At 41.7% G+C, this 20,417-nt stretch overlaps 1 protein-coding gene across 1 annotated transcript in view; it reads left to right on the top strand.

Moving 5' to 3' along the window:
• ISCA1 (iron-sulfur cluster assembly 1) overlaps positions 1-1,133 on the top strand; it is a 14,542-nt gene extending 13,409 nt beyond the window's left edge. The window contains exon 4 of the mRNA XM_007939040.2: positions 985-1,133. Coding sequence (XP_007937231.1) covers positions 985-1,133 — 149 coding nt within the window. The remainder of the gene's footprint in view (positions 1-984) is intronic.
• The last annotated feature ends 19,284 nt before the right edge of the window (positions 1,134-20,417 follow it).

Here is a 20,417-nt window from a genome sequence, read left to right as displayed (position 1 = left end):
TGTCTTTCTCATCCTCAATGCTGCCATATTGGTCACTCACATTTGGTACATTGCGCTTCTCTTCACTCAAATCAATATTTATCTCTGTCTATCTAACACAAAGCAATTTTTTTAAGACATTATTTTTAAAATCAACTCAAACTATTTTATACATTAAAGTTTTTATTCTACAGTTAAAGAAGAGGGGATTCTAAAATTATGTATAGTTTATATTTGAATGACTGACTTTCTTACAAGAAAACTCTTGATATTTCATCTTGGCTACTTTTATAGTCAAACTGATGGTATTTACAAAGATAAGGTAGGATGACCAGTATTATGACCAGTTTTCTGGCCCATAATCAGAACTATTGTTATTATTCTTAACTAATTTTATTTAAATGACCTCATTATGTCAACAGTCCTTTTGTGTGTCTCTAGGTTTGGCATTGTGCCCTATGTAGAGAAGCTGTCATTTTTCTTGTTGTTGTTGTTGTTGTTTGCCGTCGAGTCGCCCCCGACTCATAGCGACCCCTCCTTGGGTTTCCGAGGCAGTATCACTACGGAAGTAGGATTGCCCAACCTTCCTTCTGAGGAGTGGCTGGTGGGTTTGAACCGCCAGCCTTCTGGTTAGCAGTCAAGTGCTTTAGCCACTATGCTACCAGAGCTTCCGGTCATTTTTCTTAATGTTGCAAATTGGAAAAATGGGTGAATAAAAGTGAACAGAAAATTCTAGGTTTGTAGAGAATTGGGATGGAATTTACTTTTGTATAACTGTCAACCCTAATATAATTGTTCTTGACATAGATTCATGTGGAATCTATGGAACAGAGAGGAAACTGAACACTTAATTCCTTAAAGGAAATAATGAAACCTTCAAAAGCTTCCTGACTGGCTCCTTTGAAACAGCAGTTAGTGGTTCATTTTCCAGGTTCACTTGAGCTTTGACTGGGCAGCTCCATAGGTACACAGGCTCTACCTGACAAATGTTTTCTTTTCCCCAAGGTGTCAGAGTGTTCATCGAGAAGAAAGCACAGCTAACCCTTTTAGGAACAGAAATGGACTATGTAGAAGACAAGTTATCCAGTGAGTTTGTGTTCAATAACCCAAACATCAAAGGAACATGTGGCTGTGGAGAAAGCTTTAATATCTGAAATCTCAGGACTCCTCTTGGCTATGAGATCCAGTGATGCTCACGGAAACTTTGGGCTTATTACTAAGGAAATCATGTGACTCTCACATTCTTAGATTCACAATGTATGGCTGCCTTACGTGGAAAATAAAAATAACGCGTTTGAAAACTAAGCCAGTGTATTGAATTCAAAAAGAAGTGATGTTTGTGTTCTTCTTAAGGAAAGAATACGAGAAGCCATTGCTCTCCTTGGATCATTGTTCTGTTCTATAAAGGAAAAACATCCTACCCCAGACTTTATTACATCTTTTCTGTTAGAACCAGTTTTCATCAAAGTTGCCTTCCTGGTAGGATTTCAGGAAACATATTCCTCCTAGGTGTGCACTCATTAGATCTTAATTAAATGGCTTGAACTGCGTGAACTCCCTTGGCATTCCCGGCCAGGTTGATGGCCCTTAAGAATTAGGGGCAAGACTCCCGAATGCTGTTCAGAATGTGGCAGTGCAATGTTTTCCTACCCAAACTTGGCATGGCCTTTTTACATTTTTATCAAAAACTCCATTGTTACTGACTCATTTGCTTATTTTTGTTTTAAATTTTTTCATTGTGATTTGGGTGCATATTTACAAAGCAGATAAGTTTTACTTATTATATCTTTACCTTCAGATAGTGTCAGCCATTAGATAGAAGTATTAGGCAAAGATTTCCTAGAATTGCCATATAGAATAGTTCTAAGTGATGGTATCAAAAGATAGAAATTACTCTGTCCACCTATTTTTTAGCCCATTCCTGTTATCACCCTGCATTCTACTCAAAGATGGGGTCTTGATCGGATTTTGTTTTTGTTTGAAAGGGCTCTTAAAGCTAGCTAGCCCACCCCTTCAGTTCTGTAGCTGAGCAGTCCAAACCCAGGGAAGTTGAAAACTTGATTGCCCTCACACTGAAGTCAGGGGTAGACCCAGACCCTCTCCCAGACCTCCCTGTCCCTGTAGGTGGCTTGTGATCTCTCTCTCAGGCAGTTGGGGAAGTAGGTAGACTGGCTTCCCTATCTGGTCCATATTTGGATAAAATTTCTTAGTAATTTAATATGGAATATTATTCTGTAATTTGATATGGAATAATGTTTTATTCTGATTTCAAAGACTTAACTGTAAAAGCCTTTTATGGGCATTATTGTCTTGCTTTTTAGAACTAAGGAACAATGGCTTACACTAGCAGGTAAGACCTGGCAACTCAGAATTAGTCTTTTGGAACGTATTCATTACTGTGAAACAGAACATAGGTGTTTTGTAGAAATCCCCAGTGTGCTTATATTCACTGCATCTGATACCCAATTGCAAAATTTGAAACCTAACACTTTATCCTATCATTTTTATCACCAACTTTTTTTAAATAGTGTTCATTTTGTCATTTAGTTATTGATTTTCTTGGGTTTGACATAAAAGTATTCTGTGAGTTGGCATACATGCTTTTTTTGAGAACTTTCTTAATGGAATGAAGTAGTGCTGTTAGCATTTATGTTTGCCATTGTTCACTAACGTACCTAGCACAAATGCAGCAAATCTAGAGCTTTATATCAGGGCTGGTGATTTTGTATCATTGACATGATTGGTGATCTACTTATAATTTGTGCAATACTGTATTATGTAGAGATTGAGTTGTCAATAAAAAAATATGGCCTCTTTGTGATCAAAAAATTGCTTTTTCTTGTTGAGGACGGGTTTGGGATAGTAGTAGCTGGTGGAGGGGTTGCAAATTTGCCATCAAATCAACTCCAACTCATGTCGACCCCATATGTGGCAGAGTAGACTGTGCACCATAGGGTTTTTCCGTGACTGATTTTTCAGAAGTAGATCAAGCCTTTCTTCCAAGGCACTTTTGGATGAATTTGAACCTCCAGCCTTTCAGTTAGTAGCTGAGCACTTAGTCTTTTGCCCTATTCAGGGACTCCTACTAGCAGATATAAACCTATTGCTATTGAGTCAATTCTGACTCATAGTTATCCTATAGGTCCGAGTACAACTGCCCCATAGGATTACCAAGGCTGTAATCTTCACTGGAGCAGATTGTCACATTTTTCTCCCACAGAGTGACTGTTGGGTTCAAACTGCCAACATTTCGTTAACTGCTGTATCTTTCTAGCCAGTCTCCACCCGGTTCTGTTGCATCCAGAGTTCTAATTGCTCCCTTCTTTGTGAACACTTGGAGAGAACCATTTCAAATTACTTTTTCTTGTTGAGGGAGATGGGTTTGGAGTAGTACTAGCGGGTGGTGGGGAGCAAATTTGTCATCAACTCCCACTCATGGCAACCCCATGTGTATCAGAGTAGACTTCAGAGTTTTCATAATTTCCTCCTCTTGTTATTGTTGTTAGGGGCCATCGAATCAGCTCTGACTCCAGTAAGGCTTCAGTAGTTCACTTCAAATACAGTGGTAAGCACCTACTCTACACCACTTTTTGGGTTTCACAGGTGATCATTTCCTGACCCCAAAGATTTTGAGAGGATGACATAAGACAGACACCAGTGGAGATAATCAGTGTGGTTAGTGGCTCTAATAGGTTTTACTGCATACTTGTTCCAACTGTTCTAATTAACAATCTTCACAACAATCCTATCAAGTCAGTCTGGCTACTGTCTTTTCATAGGTGAAAGCACTGAGGCACAGCCTGGATAAATATTTTGCCTGAGTTAACCCAGTAAATGGCAAAGTCTGAATTCCTTCCCATACTGTCAGCTTCCAGACCCTGTGCTCTCAGCAGTTATATCGTAAGAACCAAGACTAGTATGCACAGAGCAGGTGCACTTCTTAAAAAGTGTCAGAGGTTACAGCACCTGAGTGCCCAGTCTTTTAAAATACTGTAAGCATTGGGGAACAGGGAAGACAAAACATACAGAGCTTTGAGACAATACAATATATATGGGAGATGAAGCGCTTAGAAAGTAAGGGGTTTCCACGGAGACTGTTTTACATCCTACTTTGGTAACTGGGCTCTTAAAAGCTTGTGAGCAGCCATCTAAGGTACAGCTATTGGTCTCTTCCCCATCCACAACAGTGAAAGGTTCTCTTAGCATTAGGCATTTTGTAATGATTTTTGGCAAAATGACTCGTGATATTATCAAAGCTATAGTGTGCAACCTGTAGCCATACTAGGAAGGTTTGATCCATTCTACCTCAAATTCTTTTATCCAGTCTCTACTCACAGACCAGGGGTGTCCTGCACGAGGTCATCCATAGTGCCCTGTGTGTTAGTCACCCACCTCTGGACAAAGCCACCTATAGAGGCAGATCTGCTTGTTCATACGATCTGGGCAGAAGCCCACTATTCCACATCAGGAAGCTAAATTGAATGGCTTGAGTCACTGGATAGTTACAAGACACCTTAGAGAACTTCAGAAAAGAGAGGCCTGGTGTGCTTCAAGTCACAGAGCACCTCCCAGCCCTTCTGCCACTGGACCAATGAAAATGAATTTGTTCTCAAAGAGGAAGTAGGAGCAGAGATTTAAAAACTCTTTATGAGATCAAAATGTCCTTACAAGAGCTCCAGTACTTCCTAGGTTTCATCTGGCAGGAAATATCTCAAAAATAGCCTTGGTTGTCATGTTTTGATGCCTGAGAGATCAGGAAATACAAGTCTGTGATGTTAAGCTGCCGAGTAATTCCCACACCATCTAGCAGCTGCAAGGGCCTTCCTGGTCTCCAGAGTCTTTCTCTCTAGTTGGCTCATTTGAGCCTCAGGGCAGACGTGACATGGCTAAACTGATGCTGAGAGTGACTGTGGGATGCTGGAGTGCAGAGCTATAGGTGTGGGGGTGAGGCATACCTGGTTGGAATCATGGCTCTGTAATTTTGTAGCCTTAACAGACCGGCATGGATGAGGTGATTTCTATGAGCCCATTTTCCCTTCTGTAGAACAATCTCAGACTATTAGGAAGTTTGATGAGCAAGGACTCATAACAGCAACCAGCTAAGAATAAACATTCAATGCACTGCACTTCTAGTCCTCTTCACAGTTTCCCTGCCCTAAAAGGGAGAATGTGCTAATAGATTTATTGTTATTGTAAGATATATAAAATAGTCACCATTTTAACCAATTTTAAGTGTACAATTCAGTGACATTAATTACAGTCATCATGTTGTACAACCATTACCTCTATTAATGAACAATTACATTTTCCATCACTTTAAAAGAAACACCGATGTCGTTAGGTGCCCTAGAGTCAACTCAGACTCACAGCAACCCTGTGTACAACAGACTGAAACACTGCACCATCCTCACAATTGTTGCTACACTTGAGCCCATTATTGAACCACTGTCAGTGCATCTGGTTGAGGGTCTTCTCCTTTTTCGCTGACTCTCCACTTTACCAAGCATGATCCTTCTCCAGGTTCTGGTCCCTCCTGACAACATGATCCAAGTAGGTGAGACGAAGTCTCGTCATTCTCGCTTCCAAGGAGCATTCTGGCTGCACTTCCAGGAGAGATTTGTTTGTTCTCCCAGCAGTCCATGGTATTTTCAGTTTTTTTCGCCAAGACCACAATTCAAGGGAGCTCTGGTCGCATAGTGGCTAAGGCACTTGACTGCTAACCAGAAGGCTGGCGGTTCAAACCCACCAGCCACTCCTCGGAAGGAAGATGGGGCAATCTACTTCCATAGTGATAGTGCCTCGGAAACCCAAGGAGGGGTCGCTATGAGTCGGGGCCAACTCGATGGCACATAACAACAACAACAATTCAAAGGCATTGATTGTTCGTCGGTCTTATTGTCAAGCTTTCAGATGCATGTGAGGGAAGTGAAAATACCATAGCTTGGGTTAGGCATACCCTATCTTCAAAGTGACATCTTTGCTTCTTTACACTTTCAAGAGGTCTTTTGCAGCAGATTTGTCCAGTGCCACAAAATGTTTGATTTTTTGATAGCTGCTTCCATGGGTATTGATTGTGGATCCAAGTAAAATGAAATCCCTGGCAATTTCAATCTTTTCTCCATTTATCGGTGATGTTGCTTATTCATAGTCAGTTGTGAGGATTTTTGTTTTCTTTATGGTAAGGTGTACTCCATACTGAAGGCTATAGTCTTTGATCTGTATCAGTGAGTGCTTCAAGTCATCTTAACTTTCAGCAAGCAAAGTTGTGTCATCTGCATATCGTGGTTGTTAATGAGTCTTCCTCCACTCCTGATGCCACTTTCTTCTTCATATAGTCCAGCTTCTCAGATTATTTGCTCAGCATACAGATTGAATAAGTATGGTGAAAGGATACAACCCTGATGCACATCCTTTCTGATTTTAAACCATGTAGTATTCCCTTCTATTCAAACAACTGTCTGTTGGTCTCTGTGTAGGTTCTTCACGAGCACAATTAAGTGTTCTGGAATTCTCTTTCTTCACAATGTTAACCATAATCTGTTTGGATCCACACAATGGAATGCCTTTGCATAATCAATTAAACACAGTTTAACATCTTTCTGGTATTCTTTGCTTTCAGCTAAGATCCATCTAACATTAGCAATGATATCCCTTGTTCCACACCCTCTTCTAAATCTAGCTTGAATTTCTGGAAGTTCCCTGTCAATACACTGCTGCAACCATTTTTAATTATCTTCAGCAAAGTTTTATTTGCCTGTGATATTAATGATATTGTTTGATAATTTCCACACTCTAGTGGATCACCATTCTTTGGAATGGGCACAAATATTGATCTCTTCTAGTCAGTTGGCTATCTCCCAAAGTTCTTGGCACAAACAAGTAAGCTCCTTTAGTCTGCATCCATTTGTTGAAACATCTCAATGGGTATTCCATCAATTCCTGGAGACTTTTTTTTTGTGTGTGTGCCAATTCCTTCAATGCAGCTTGTACTTTTCCCTTCAGTATCATTGGTTATTGATCATGTGCTACTTCCTGAAATAGTTGAACATCAACCACTTCTTTTTGTTATGGTGACTCTGTGTGTTCCTTCCATCTTCTTTCGATGCTTCCTGTTCAATATTTTGCCCATAGAATCCTTTAGTATTGCAATTCAAGGCTTGAATTTTTTCTTCAGTTCTTTCAGCTTGAGAAATACCGAACATATTCTCTTTTGATTTTCTAATTCCAGGTCTTTGCACATTTCATTATAATATGTTTGTCTTCTCAAGCCACCCTTTGAAACCTTCTGTTCAGCTCTTTTATTTCAACATTTCTTCCTTTCACTTTAGCTACTCTCCATTCAAAAATAAGTTTCAGTCTCTTCTGACATCGATTTTGGTCTTTTCTTCCTTTACTGTCTTTTTAATCACTTTTGCTTTCTTGTATGATGTTCTTGATGTTAGCCCACTCTTATGGTCTTTGGTCATTGGTGTTCAACATTTCACCCAAATCACACACACACACACACACACACACACACAAACAAAAAAAAACCAGAGTAGCTGGGGATTGTGACTGTTATAGAGCCCTTAAAAAGATGAAGGCTGAATTCAATGCCATCATTATTGAGAGTTGTGGCCTTTGCTGAAGATTTTGTCAGGAACAAGGAAGTTTCTATTACATGTCCTACAGTACTTAAGTGATTCAGCCATCCATTTGGGCTTAGCACCCCAGAGGGGTTGAAAGTACAGTGCACTCTCCTCTCTCTCTGAAGTCTGGGGCCCTGGAATTCAGCTTCTACTGGAGAGTGGGCTTCTCAAAAACCCAAAATCAAACCCACTGCCATCAAGTCAATTCCAACTCATAGCTACCCTATAGGACAGAGTAGAACTGCCCCATAGGGTTTCCAAGGCTATAAATCTTTATGGAAGCAGATTGCTTCATCTTTCTCCAGCAGAGCAGCTGGTGGGTTTGAAACAGTGACTTTTTGATTAAGAGTCAAATGCTTTAACCAAGGTCCTAAATTTGGGCAGGTCTCTCTACATCAGATTTTATTAATAGAGAAGGAGCTACTAAGAGAATATAATGGGGCATAGTGCCTAAGGCACTTGACTGCTAACCAGAAGGCTGGTGGTTCAAACCCACTAGCTTCTCCTCAGAAGAAAGGTTGGGCAATCTACTTCTGTAGTGATACTGCCTCAGAAACCCAAGGAGGGGTCGCTATGAATCGGGTCTGACTTGATAGCACATAACAACAACAACAACAAGAGTCAGAAATTGACTGGATGGCAGTCGAGTGTTTTGGGTATCTTAGTTATCTAGTATTGCTATAGCAAAAATACCAGAAGTAGGTGGCTTTGATAAACAGAAATTTAGTTTCTCACAGCTTAGGAGGCTAGAAGTCCAAATTCAGGGTATCAGCTATAGGGGAAGGCTCTCTCCCTGTTAGCTCTGGGAGAAAACCTTTGTCTCAGCTTCCCTAGCCAGCCATCCTTGGGGTCTCTGGGCTTGCAGACTAGTCTGCCTTTGCATCTGCTTTCTTTTGTGCCTAATATGCTCGTGTATATCTTCAAAGTGATTGATTTAAAATACACCCTACACTAATAAGGCCTTATTAACATAAAAAAAAAAGGGGGCTTGGAGGCTGCTTTACGCTTGGGTGTGACTCTATAATAAGGCTGGGCCTGAGGTAAGGCGCTGGCCCAGGGCTGGGGGCTGCTTTTTGTTTGAGGTGGCTCTTTGTTAAGGCCAGAGCCTGAGGGAGGTGGGCCAGGCTCAGAGGATGCTTTTTGCTTAGGAACAGCTCTATTTTAAGACTTGGGCCAGAGGTAGGCAGGCCTAAGGCTCTATGGCTGCTTTTCGATTGGGGGCAGCTCTATTTTAAGGCCAGGCCCTGAGATAAGCAGGCCCAGGGCTGGGAGCTGTGTTTTGCTTGGGGGCGGCTCTATATTAAGGCCGGGGCCTGAAGTAGGCAGGCCAGGGCTTGGGGGCTGCTTTTCCTTGTGGGCAGCTCTATTTTAAGGCCATTGCCCAAGGTAGGCAGGTGCAGAAGGGTTAGGAACAACTAAGGGAGATGAACTTGTCTGTCAGTTTGTCAATCTGTGGTGGCTTACATGTTGCTGTGAGGCCACAGGCTATGCCACTGTGTTGCAAAATGCCAGCAGTTACCCATGGTGGACAGGTTTCATTGGAGCTTCTGGGCTAAGACAGACTCAGAAGAAGGAAGAAGCCATCCACTTCTCAAACAATTGGCCAGTGAAAACCTTATGAATAGCAGTGAAACACTGTCTGATCTATTACTGGAGAACTTTATGAATAGTCCTGAAACATGGTCCAATATAATGCCAGAAGATAGCCCATCAGGTCGGAAGGCACTCAAAATTTGACTGGGGAAGAGCTGCCTCAGAGTAGAGATGACCTTAATGATAGGATAAAGTAAAGCTTTCGGGACTTCCATTGGCTGATGTGGCATGACTCAAAATGAGTAGAAACAGATGCAAATATCCATTAATAATTGGAATATGGAATGTATGAAGTATGAATCTAGGAAAATTGGAAGTTACCAAAAATGAAATTGAACACAAAGATTGATATTCTAGGCATTAGTGAGCTGAAATGGATTTTTTTTTTTTTTTTGGCCAATTTGAATCAGACAACTATACGAACTACTATGCTGGGAATGACAAATTAAAGAAGAATTGTGTGGTATTCATTGTCACAAAGACTGTTTCAAGATCTGTCCTGAAGCACAATGCTGTCAGTGATAGGATAATATCCATATATCTACAAGAAAGACCAGTTAATACTACTATTATTCAAATTTATGTACCAACCACAAAGCCAAAGATGAGGATATTGAAGATTTCTACGAACTTCTGCAGTCTGAAATTGACTGACCATGCAATCAAGATGTGTTGATTATCACTGGTGACTGGAATGCAAAAGCTGGAGACAAAGAAGAGTTACTGGTAGTTGGAAAATATAGCCTTGGTGATAGAAATAACACTGGAGATCACATGATAGAATTTTGCAAGACCAATGACTTATTCATTGCAAATACTTTGTTTCAACAACATAAGGGATGACTATACATCTGGACTTCACCAGATGGAAGACACAGGAATCAGACTGACTACATTTGTGGCAAGAAGCTATGGAGAAGTTAAATAATTTTGGCCAAAACAAGGCCAGGAGCTGATTGTGGAAAAGACCATCAACTGCTCATATGCACGTTCAAGTTGAAATTGAAGACAATTAAAACAAGTCCATGAGAGCCAAAATATGACCTTGATAATATCCCTCCTGAATTTAGAAACCATTTAAAGAATAGATTTGATACATTGAACACCAATGACTGAAAACCAGAGGAATTGCAGGATGACATCAAGAACATCATCCATGAAGATAGCAAAAGGTCATTAAAAAGACAAGAAAGGAAAAACACCAAAACGGATGTCAGAAGAGACTCTGAAACTTGCCCTTGAGCAGAGAGTAGCTAAAGCAATGGAAGAAATGACAAGATGAAAGAGCTGAACAGATTTCAAAGAGCAGCTTGAGCAGACAAAGCCAATTACTATAATGAAATGTGCAAAGACCTGGAGTTAGAAAACCAAAAGGGAAGAATACACTTGGCATATCTCAAGCTGAAAGAATTGAAGAAAAAATTGAAGCCTTGAGTTGAAGTGATACCACCTCGAAAACCCAAGTAGAGTTTATTATGAGTTGGGTCCAACTCAATGGCACATAACAAAAACAACAAGTTGAAATATTTAAAGATTCTATGGGCAATACATTGACTGATGCATGAAACACCAAAAGAAGATGGAAGGAATACACAGAGTCACTGTACCAAAAAGAATTGTTCATCCATTTCAGGAGGTGGCATATAATCAAGAACCAATGGTATTGAAGGAAGAAGTCAAAGCTGCACTGAAGGAATTGGAGAAGAACAAGGCTCCAGGAATTGACGGAACACTCAATGAGATGTTTCAACAAACAGATGGCCCACTGGAGGCACTCACTCGGTTATGCCAAGAAATTTGGAAGATAGCTACCTGGCCAACTGACTGGAAGAGATTCATATTTGTACCCATTCCAAAGAAAGGTGATTCCACAGGATGTGGAAATTATCAAACAATATCATTAATATCACATGCAAGTAAAATCTTACTGAAGATAATTCAAAAATGGTTGCAGCAGTATGTTGACGGAGAGCTTCCAGAGGTGCAAGCTCGATTCAGAAGAGGACACGGAATGAGGGATATCATTGCTGATGTCAGATGGATCTTAGTGTTTACTTGTATTTTATTGACTGTGCAAAAACATTCAATTGTGTGGATCATAACAAATTATGGATAATGTTGAGAAAAATGGTAATTCCGGAACACTTGATTGTACTCATGAGGAACTGTACATAGATCAGGAGGCTGTTGTTCAAACAGAATAAGGAGATACTGCATGGTTCAAAATCAAAAGGGGAGTGTGTCAAGATTGTATCCTTTCACCATACTTATTCAATTTGCATGCTGAGCAAATAATCCGAGAAGCTGGATTATATGAAGAAGAACATGGCATCATGATTGGAGGAAGACTCATTAACAACCTGAGATATGCAGATGACACAACTTTGCTTGCTGAAGGTGAGGATGACTTGAAGCACTTACTGATGAAGATTAAAGACTACATTCTGCAGTATGGATTACACCTCAATATAAAGAAAACAAAAATCCTCACAACTGGTCCAATGAACAGCTTCACAGTGGATGGAGAAAAGATTAAAGTTGTCAAGGATTTCATATTACTTGGTTCTACTATCAACACCAATGGAAGCAGCACTCAAGACATCAGATAATGTATTGCATTGGACAAATCTGCTGCAAAGAATCTCTTTAAAGTGCTGAAGTGCAAAGATGGCTCCTTGAAGACTAAGGTGTACCTAACTCAAGCCATGGTATTTTCAATCGCCTCTTATGCATGTGAGAGCTGGACAGTGAATAAGGAAGACCAAAGAAGAGTTGATGCTTTTGAGATGTGGTGTTTGAGAAGAATGCTAAGAGTACCATGGTCTGTTAAAAGGACTAACAAATCTGTCCTGGAGGAAGTGCAGCCGGAATGCTCCTTGGAAATGAGAATGGCCAGACTTCATCTCACCTACTTTGGTCACATTGTCAGAAGGAACCATTCTCTGGAGAAGGATATCATGCTTGATAAAGTGGAGGGTCAACAAAGAAGGGGAAGGCCCTCAACGAGATGGATTGGCACAGTAGCTGCAACGATGGGCTCAAGTATAGCAAGGATCATGAGGATGGCACAAGACCCAGCAGTGTTTTGTTCTGCTGTGCATGGGGTCGCTATGAGTCAGAGCCGACTAACTGACAGCAACAACTCATCCAAAGGTAAGGATTAGCCTCGTTTTCCCTGCAGAGTCCTGGTCTCTGTCTGTCATCCCAACAGAATTATTCACAGTGGTTCTGTTCACTCTCAGAAGTGGCCCTATTTTGCTGATAATTACATGCCACCCTATCAAAGATTACATCAATATCAAAACACATCATAAAAGTTTGATGTGTCTATTGAATTCATCACATAAAATTTTTCTGTATCTATTGAATTCTATTTAAAAATGGAAGCTCTTAATTAGGCAAGTTATTCAATTACCCAACAGATTCCATTCTGGGACAGAGTTGTTTGAGCAAAGTTTTCAATGACTGATGCAAGAATTCTCAAGATTCCAGAGGTGGCTGCACAGCTCAAAGTAGAAAATGTTCATGGCCATGTGGCTCCAAATTTCCTTCCAACCATATTACCCAGGCAAGTATAGGGAGAACAGGTTTATCCCTTATCTAATCGAGATCCCTGGATGGTGCAAATGGTTTGTGCTCACATATTAACTGAGAGTTGGTGTTTCAAACCTAGCCAGCAGCACCATGGAAGAAAGATCTGGCAATCTACTTCCATAAGATTACAGCCAATGGCAACTCTATGGAGTCACCATGAGTTGGAAGCAACTCAATGGTAAGGGATTTTGGTTTTAGTCATTTATCTATTGCCTCAATTTATACTGCTGACATCATCTTTCCTATAGATGGGGAATATAATAAACAATTATATTCACAATTCAGCTACTTAATAATCACTTTTTAAAAAATGACTTTTCATTCTCTACCTTCCACTCATCATCTTCATGCAGAAAGACAACCCCTTGCCCTTGGGGTCACATACCTGTTTATGTGACCATGGGTATGTCCAAATGTCACAATGGACACTTGTCCATTTACTCAACACTTCTTAGGTATTATCACATTACAGGACTGGAGTGAGGCCATGGAGCTACTGGGTAAGTAAGACCCAGCTCCTGTCCTCAGGAGCGCAGAGATTCATGAAGGAGATGGCAGGGCACAGATCATTGTAAAACTAGCAGTAAGTGCAGCTATAGAGTCACAGGGCATGATGAGAACACAGAAAAATAAAAAGTGAAACAGTCTGGGCTTGGCAAGAAGGGGTGAGTAGAGAAGGGCAGCAGGGAGAGAGATGGAAAGACAGGGATCAGAGACAAGAGGGGAGCTGGGTTCATTTCTGCACACGGGGTCTGGGAAACTCCTTCCCACAGGTCACAGGAGACAGAGCCCAGCCACGACTGAGCCTTTGCAATAGCCTGTGGCCTCTCACCACCAGCAGCCAGCCTCTCACCCTAGAGTTTTCTGCTTCTTCCTTTGCATCCATGTTCCCTCTGACCAGTGGTCCTGACTTCTCTCTGCTCTCACTACCCAAGTGCCTTTCTCCTGCCTGTCCCCAGGTCCACCCTGCACGGTCCTACAGCCCCATGAGAGCTGAGAATTTGGTGCTCCTGAAACAGAAGGAAATCATAGAATGGTAGCGAGCTCCCTCTCCCCTTTTCCAGAACCAGCATGGGGGAACAAATTGGTATTTGTCTTGGGCCAAAATTGAATAATCGTTGTTGTTGTTATGTGCCATCGAGTCAGACCTGACTCATAGCAACCCCTCCTTGGGTTTGTGAGGCAGTATCACTATGGAAGTAGATTGCCAACCTTCCTTCCGAGGAGTGGCTGGTGGGTTTGAACCACCAGTCTTCTGGTTAGCAGTCAAATGCCTTAGGCACTATGCTACCAGAGCTCCCAAATTGAATAATGGGGGGGGGGGGTTAATCAAACTAGCTCCCATCCAAATTGCCAAGCATTATTACCTCCTCCTGCCCCTGCAGACCTGCCACTCCTCAAGACCACCACTAAAGTCACTATCCATCCAACAAATGAAGTCTCTGAACAGCTACAGTTCCTTAGGAGACTGTTTGCAAAGCTTGGGAACTCCAACATTAAATCAAGCATAGGCAGCATCCCATGGCAATTCTATCAGATGGAATTTTAATTTCTGGTTGTGGATGACTCACAAGGCTAAAGCTGGTTGGTGGGTGGCCATGTACCTAGACAGGGTTAGAATCCCACTCAGTCATTTGCTAGTTTCCTGGAGAAGGGGTAAAGGTGGGGAAATACTTCCCATTGCAGCTACACAGCTTTTGTTTGGTATCAAAGGATGCAGAGATGGTTCCTGATGCAGAGATGGGTGAGGACGGTTGGAGTTACTCACAGGTCTCATTAGGTGGCATAGCAGAGCAGTGTCCCCTTCTCTGGGTTCCCTTCTTTGGGAGCCTGGCTCTTTTCTTTTGGGAGTCCATCCTATATGCCGAGTGCTGTCATCTTCTCTTGGTGAACCAGAACAAGGCCAGGTGTCCCCTAAAACTGACACCAGGTACCAATCCTTCCTATTTCTGAAAAGACTGGCAGCAACCCTGGCCAAGGCTAAGAGAACAACTGCTAAAACTGGAGATGCCCCACATATCCCCCTTCCCAAGTCCCTTGTGACACAACAAACTCTCAATGCTAACATCACAACAAGATGTTATTGCTGTATTCCTCTGGATAGGCTCAGGGCCAGTGGGGGTTTGGCTTGTGTGGAGATTACTCTCAGAAGTGCAGCTGTTAATGCAGCTGTCAGCATTCAGAGATTTTTGTCTTGTTATTTGGCTGAAGATTTACTTTTTATGTGGGGCCACAGAACTCCAGCTATTTAATCACTGAATGTTTATTGAGCCCTTGCTATAAGCATTATACCACTTGCTGTGGAGGAAACAACATGAATCCGACAGACGCTGACCCCTAGGAGCTCATCGTCTGAAAGGAGGACAGGTGGTGATGGGAGAATTGTAGTACCATCTGGGGTGGCGAAGGTGGGGAGGTGGTCATTAAATAGCTAAATTTTATGAAAACACTTCCAAGGGGCCAGGCACTCTTCTAAGCACTCTGTATGAATTAGGTCATGTAATTGTCTTATTTACCATTTTGCATAGTGTGTACAGAATACGCAAGGAGCTCAGGTGGCACAGTGGTTAAGGTATTTGGCTGTTAACCAAAAAAAAAAAGGTCAGCAGTTCAAATACACTAGCCACTCTGCAGGAGAAAGATGAGGCAGTCTGCTTCTGTAAATATTTATAGTCTTGGAAACCCTATGAGGCAGTTCTACTCTGTTCTCAAGGATTGCTATGAGTCAGAATTGACTCGATGGCAGTGGGTTTAGGTTTTGGGTACAGAATATTGAGGTCAAAGGTTAAGTAAAGTCAAAAGCTTTGAATCCAGAGCATGTTCTCTTATCCATTATACTTAACTGGGGAAAATAAGACAAGTACAAGTAACCAATATCAGTGGCTGTTACATTTACTCTGACTTATGGTGATCCTATGTCCATCAGGGTAGAACTGTACTCCTATGGGTTTTCAATGGCTTATTTTTCAGAAGTAGATCCTCAGGCCTTTCTTCTGAGGTCCCTCTCAGATTTGAACCTCCAACCTTTCAGTTAGCAGCCAAGCACATTTACCATTTGCATCGCCCAGGGACTCTAGCATAAGCAAATAGGATGGAAAATGGTAAATGCCACTGACAAAACACAGGAACACGGTCGGGGAGGTTCCAAGAAGTGAGATGGGATGGCCACAAGGGGAACAGAGAATTCCACAGGAACAGCTCTTGGCATGGACTTTGACAAAGACTATAGCTCTGAGGATAGGGACATGAGGGCCTGCTCTGTAGTGAGGACTACACATAGTAGGAGAGCAAGGGGCATGCCTAGGAGCTGTCAGAACAGCCTGAAAGGAACTGTCTTAGCTGCCTGGGGCTGCTGTGATACAAATACCACAAAGGGTAGCTATAAAGATCAGGAATTTATTTTCTCACAGTTTTAGAGGCTGAAAGTTCAAATCAGGGTGTTGGCAGTGTTGACCTTTCTTGTGGGTAACCCTGAGTTTTCTTTAGTTCTTGGAGATCTTCATATGCCATCTGCCTTTCCCACTATATGCATGCGTATGTGTCTATAATGTCCTTTTCACAATTCATATTTAGGACACACCTTAAACTGGTATGGTTTCATTAAGATAACAAAGAAATTCCTGTTTCCAAACAGGATTACAATCACAGGTATAACCCCAAAGTAAACCCATTGCCATCAGGTCGATTCTGACCCAAAGCAACCCTCTAGGAGCTCTGGTAGCATAGTGCCTAAGGCACTTGACTGTTAACCAGAAGGCTGGTGGTTCAAACCCACCAGCCACTCCTCAGAAGGAAGGTTGGGCAATCTACTTCCGTAGTGATACTGCCTCGGAAACCCAAGGAGGGGTCTCTGTGAGTCAGGTCCGACTCAATGGCACATAACATAACATTTATAAAATTACTTTATTCTTTTTAATGTTTACATGGTATGATTAAAATAATTTTTTAAAACTTAATTCCCTATTGATTCAATCCCCTATTCCATATTTCTAACATCATCAACAACCTAAAATGAGTATCCTTTGCACAGTTTCCTGATCAGTCTTCAGCACAAATTCCTAGAAAGGTATGTGTGTGTGTTCAGTGCCACAGAGTTGGTTCTGACTCAGAGTGACCCTACGTAAATAGAACAGAACACTGCCTAGTCCTGCACCATCCTCACAATGGGTAGACAGGCTGAACTATTTAGGTATTTCTATGCAGGGGGGAGTGTGCCCAAGACCATGTATAGGGTTGGCAGACAATGTTTCTACAAGTATATTTATATGTTCTGTAAGAATTCCCAGGTGTATAGTAGAGCTGACAAGGACAAGGTACTCACTTCTTGGTCACAGCCAGCTAACCAGAGGGAGTGAGTAGCTGGATCTGTGGGCTTGGGACCATAGTCACAGGGGACATCAAGCTCAATTGGCATAACATACTACGCAAAATATTGTTCCACATCCTACTTTGGTGAGTAGCGACTGGGATCTTAAAAGCTTGCAAGCGGCCACCTAGATGCAATGATGGATCTCTCCTTGTCCAGAGCAAAGAAGAATGAAGAAAACCAAAAATGTATGGAAACAATTAATCCAAGTGACTGGTACACCATGCAATCCTCAACCTATACAACTATAAGACCAGAAGAACTAGATGGTGTCCGGCTACCACTGTCAACCATTCGGTGGGGGATCTATGTAGGAGATCCTGGATAGAGTGGGAGAACAATGTGGAATAAAACTCAAACTCATTAAAAAAATAAAAATAAAAAAAGGGGCCAGATTTGCTGGTCTGAGAGAGCCTGGTAGAACCACTGAGAGACTATGGTCCCTAGCTGCCCTTCAGGTCTGGAACTGAACCCACCCCTGTGGCTTTCAGCCAAACAAAAGATATGTATATGAGCTGAACATTTACCTGAGGTAGACACACTACTTGGAGAGATCAATCATGGGAGAATAGAAGGGCTGTGTATGCACAGGGAGACAGCTTGGGAGGGCAGGAGTGCATGGGAGGGAAGGACACAGGGAAGAGGTAATTATGGGGAGGTAGTGTGAGTCGGGGCCGACTCGATGGCACATAACAACAACAACAACAACAAGTGTGAGGGGAGCTGTTGCATTGTGGTAAACTGCAGTCAATGTCATGAGGCAAAGTGTATGTGAGCTACTGTATGGTAAGTGAACTTGCTCTGTAAACTTTCACACAAATCACAATAAAATTAAAAAGAAAATTTCAATGATAAAGATTGTTTTTAATACTTGGGTGTGTATGGCTATAAAACCAACACATCATAAAGCAATCTGGGCTTTGCAGCTAGCTTCTCCAGATTGATAAGCCTTCTTCCTGACTTCAGCACCAGCACATCTGTCTGAGCTGTCCCCACTGCCCATTCCCCAAGGCCATCATGACATATTTTTGTGCCTTCCTCATCTACTGTGTTGATAAACCAAACCACTCTACTCTTGGCCAGTACCACAGACTTTTTTCCCTTTCCAAGGTGCTAAATCTAATGGCCCTATGTTTCTAATTCTGATTTTGTTGCTATGTTGCCATCAATAGTTGTTGTTGTTGTTGTTGTTATGTGCCGTCGAGTCGGCCCCGACTCATAGCGACTCCTCCTTGGGTTTCCGAGGCAGTATCACTACGGAAGTAGGATTGCCCAACCTTCCTTCCGAGGAGTGGCTGGTGGGTTTGAACCGCCAGCTGTCTGTAGCAAATTATGTTCCCTAATCAATCAGTCATGTTATATCCACTTCACCTTACAAGGACCCAGGCAGAAAGCCTATAATTATTGAGTGCTTAGTCTGTGCCAGCCACTGAGCCAGGCAAGTGGAACATGGTGGGAAGAAGACAGCCAGCCAGACTCCAGAGTTAACGGTATCAAGCCAGGAAAGCCAATTAGGCACGTGCCAGTGAGGGCTACATGAAGAGTGATTGGGAGAGAAATGAAGGATGGGGGGATATGTTGTTTTGTTGGGCTTAATATGGTCTCCAAATGATAAGAAATGTAGGAGGAGAAAGAAGAGTAAAAAAAAAATGGATTACTAGTTCACTGGGGAACCCTTAGCTCCTGGGGCTCTCACTTGCTTCCCGGGGAGTCATCACCTAGACAAGAATTCCCAAAGTATGGAACCCTGTCATGGTTCTAGTGGGCCACAGGTGCCTTGGGGGTTCCAGAGGAAAAAGCAAGTGTTCTTAGATGCCTTCAAGTTGATTCCAACTCATGGTGACTCCATGTGTGCAGAATAGGGTTTTCAAGACTGACATTTCACAAGCAGATTGCCAGGTCCATCTTCCAAGGCACCTCTGGGTGGTTTTGAACTTCCAACATTTTGGCTAGTAGTTGAGGATTTAACTGTGCCACCCAGTCATCACATATATTTCACATATTAGAAATGTAAGAGTGTAATGATTTCACAGAAATCCCACTTTGTTCTTAGTAACCATTACATATTTAAATATTGAGCATTTTTTGCAAGGACTATGTTAATCAGGTTTACTGAATAACATTCATGGTTAAAGGTACAATTCATTTTAGCTAAGGTATATTTCACACCCTTTGCTTGCTTATGTTTATTAAATTTGCAATCCTTATTATTGCTATTGGGTTATCTTAGACTCAATTGCATTTTTAAAAAAGGGATCTGTGGCTCAAGTGTTCACGAGGCATCAAAATAATGATGGAAATAGTAATGTATGTCCTACAAATCAGAATAACCTAATGAATAGTGAATGTACACAGTGACCAACTCCAGAGTGGATGGAGAATTTCAATCAGGACTTACTGAGACAAACAAATCTGCAGGTGCAATGGTTTTATCCCAGCAGGAGAAAAGTGAAACTGGATAGGAAATGCCACAATGAGTATCTGAAAACTGGATGTGATTAGATCAAACATCCCTTTGCCTCATCCCAGAGAAAAGTTATAAAATCTCATCAAACAATTCCACGGATGCTTCTGAATCATTAAACAAGCAAATGTAGTGGCATTCTAATAAACCAATGTGGCCTTTCCAGACAAGAACAAAAAATTGCTTTTCAGGACAAAATTGATTGATTCTATTGTCAAACATAATTGGGCCAAAAATGCCCAATACATTATGCAAATATTGTACTCACTGAAGTAAAATTAGGTATGTGTTACCTTATAGCTAAGAATCTTGTAAACTCAGCTACAGAATTTGTCACATATATTAACCTCATAATCCGAGAAGCTGGACTATATGAAGAAAAGCGTGGCATCAAGATTGGAGGAAGAATCATTAACAACCTGAGATATGCTGATGATACAACTTTGCTTGCTGAAAGTGAGGATGACTTGAGGCAGTTATTGATGAAGACCGAAGAATACAGTCTGCAGTAAGGATTACATCTCAATATAAAGAAAACAAAAATCCTAACAACTGGACCAATAAGCAGTATCACGATAAATGGAAAGAAGATTGAGGTTGTCAAAGAATTCACATTGCTTCGTTCTACAATCGACGCCAATGGAAGCAGCAGTCAGGACATTAGATGACGTGTAGCACCGGCAGGTCGGCCGCGAAGGAACTCTTTCAAGTGCTGTGGAGCAAGGATGTCTCCTTGAGGATTAAGGTGCGCCTCACACAAACCATGATATTTCCAATTGCCTCATATGCATGT

Source organism: Orycteropus afer, unplaced genomic scaffold, assembly GCF_000298275.1.
Source record: "Orycteropus afer afer isolate SDZICR_OR568_19922 unplaced genomic scaffold, OryAfe1.0 scaffold00005, whole genome shotgun sequence".
Taxonomy (NCBI): Eukaryota; Metazoa; Chordata; class Mammalia; order Tubulidentata; family Orycteropodidae; genus Orycteropus; species Orycteropus afer.
This window is presented reverse-complemented; position numbering and strand designations above follow the sequence as displayed.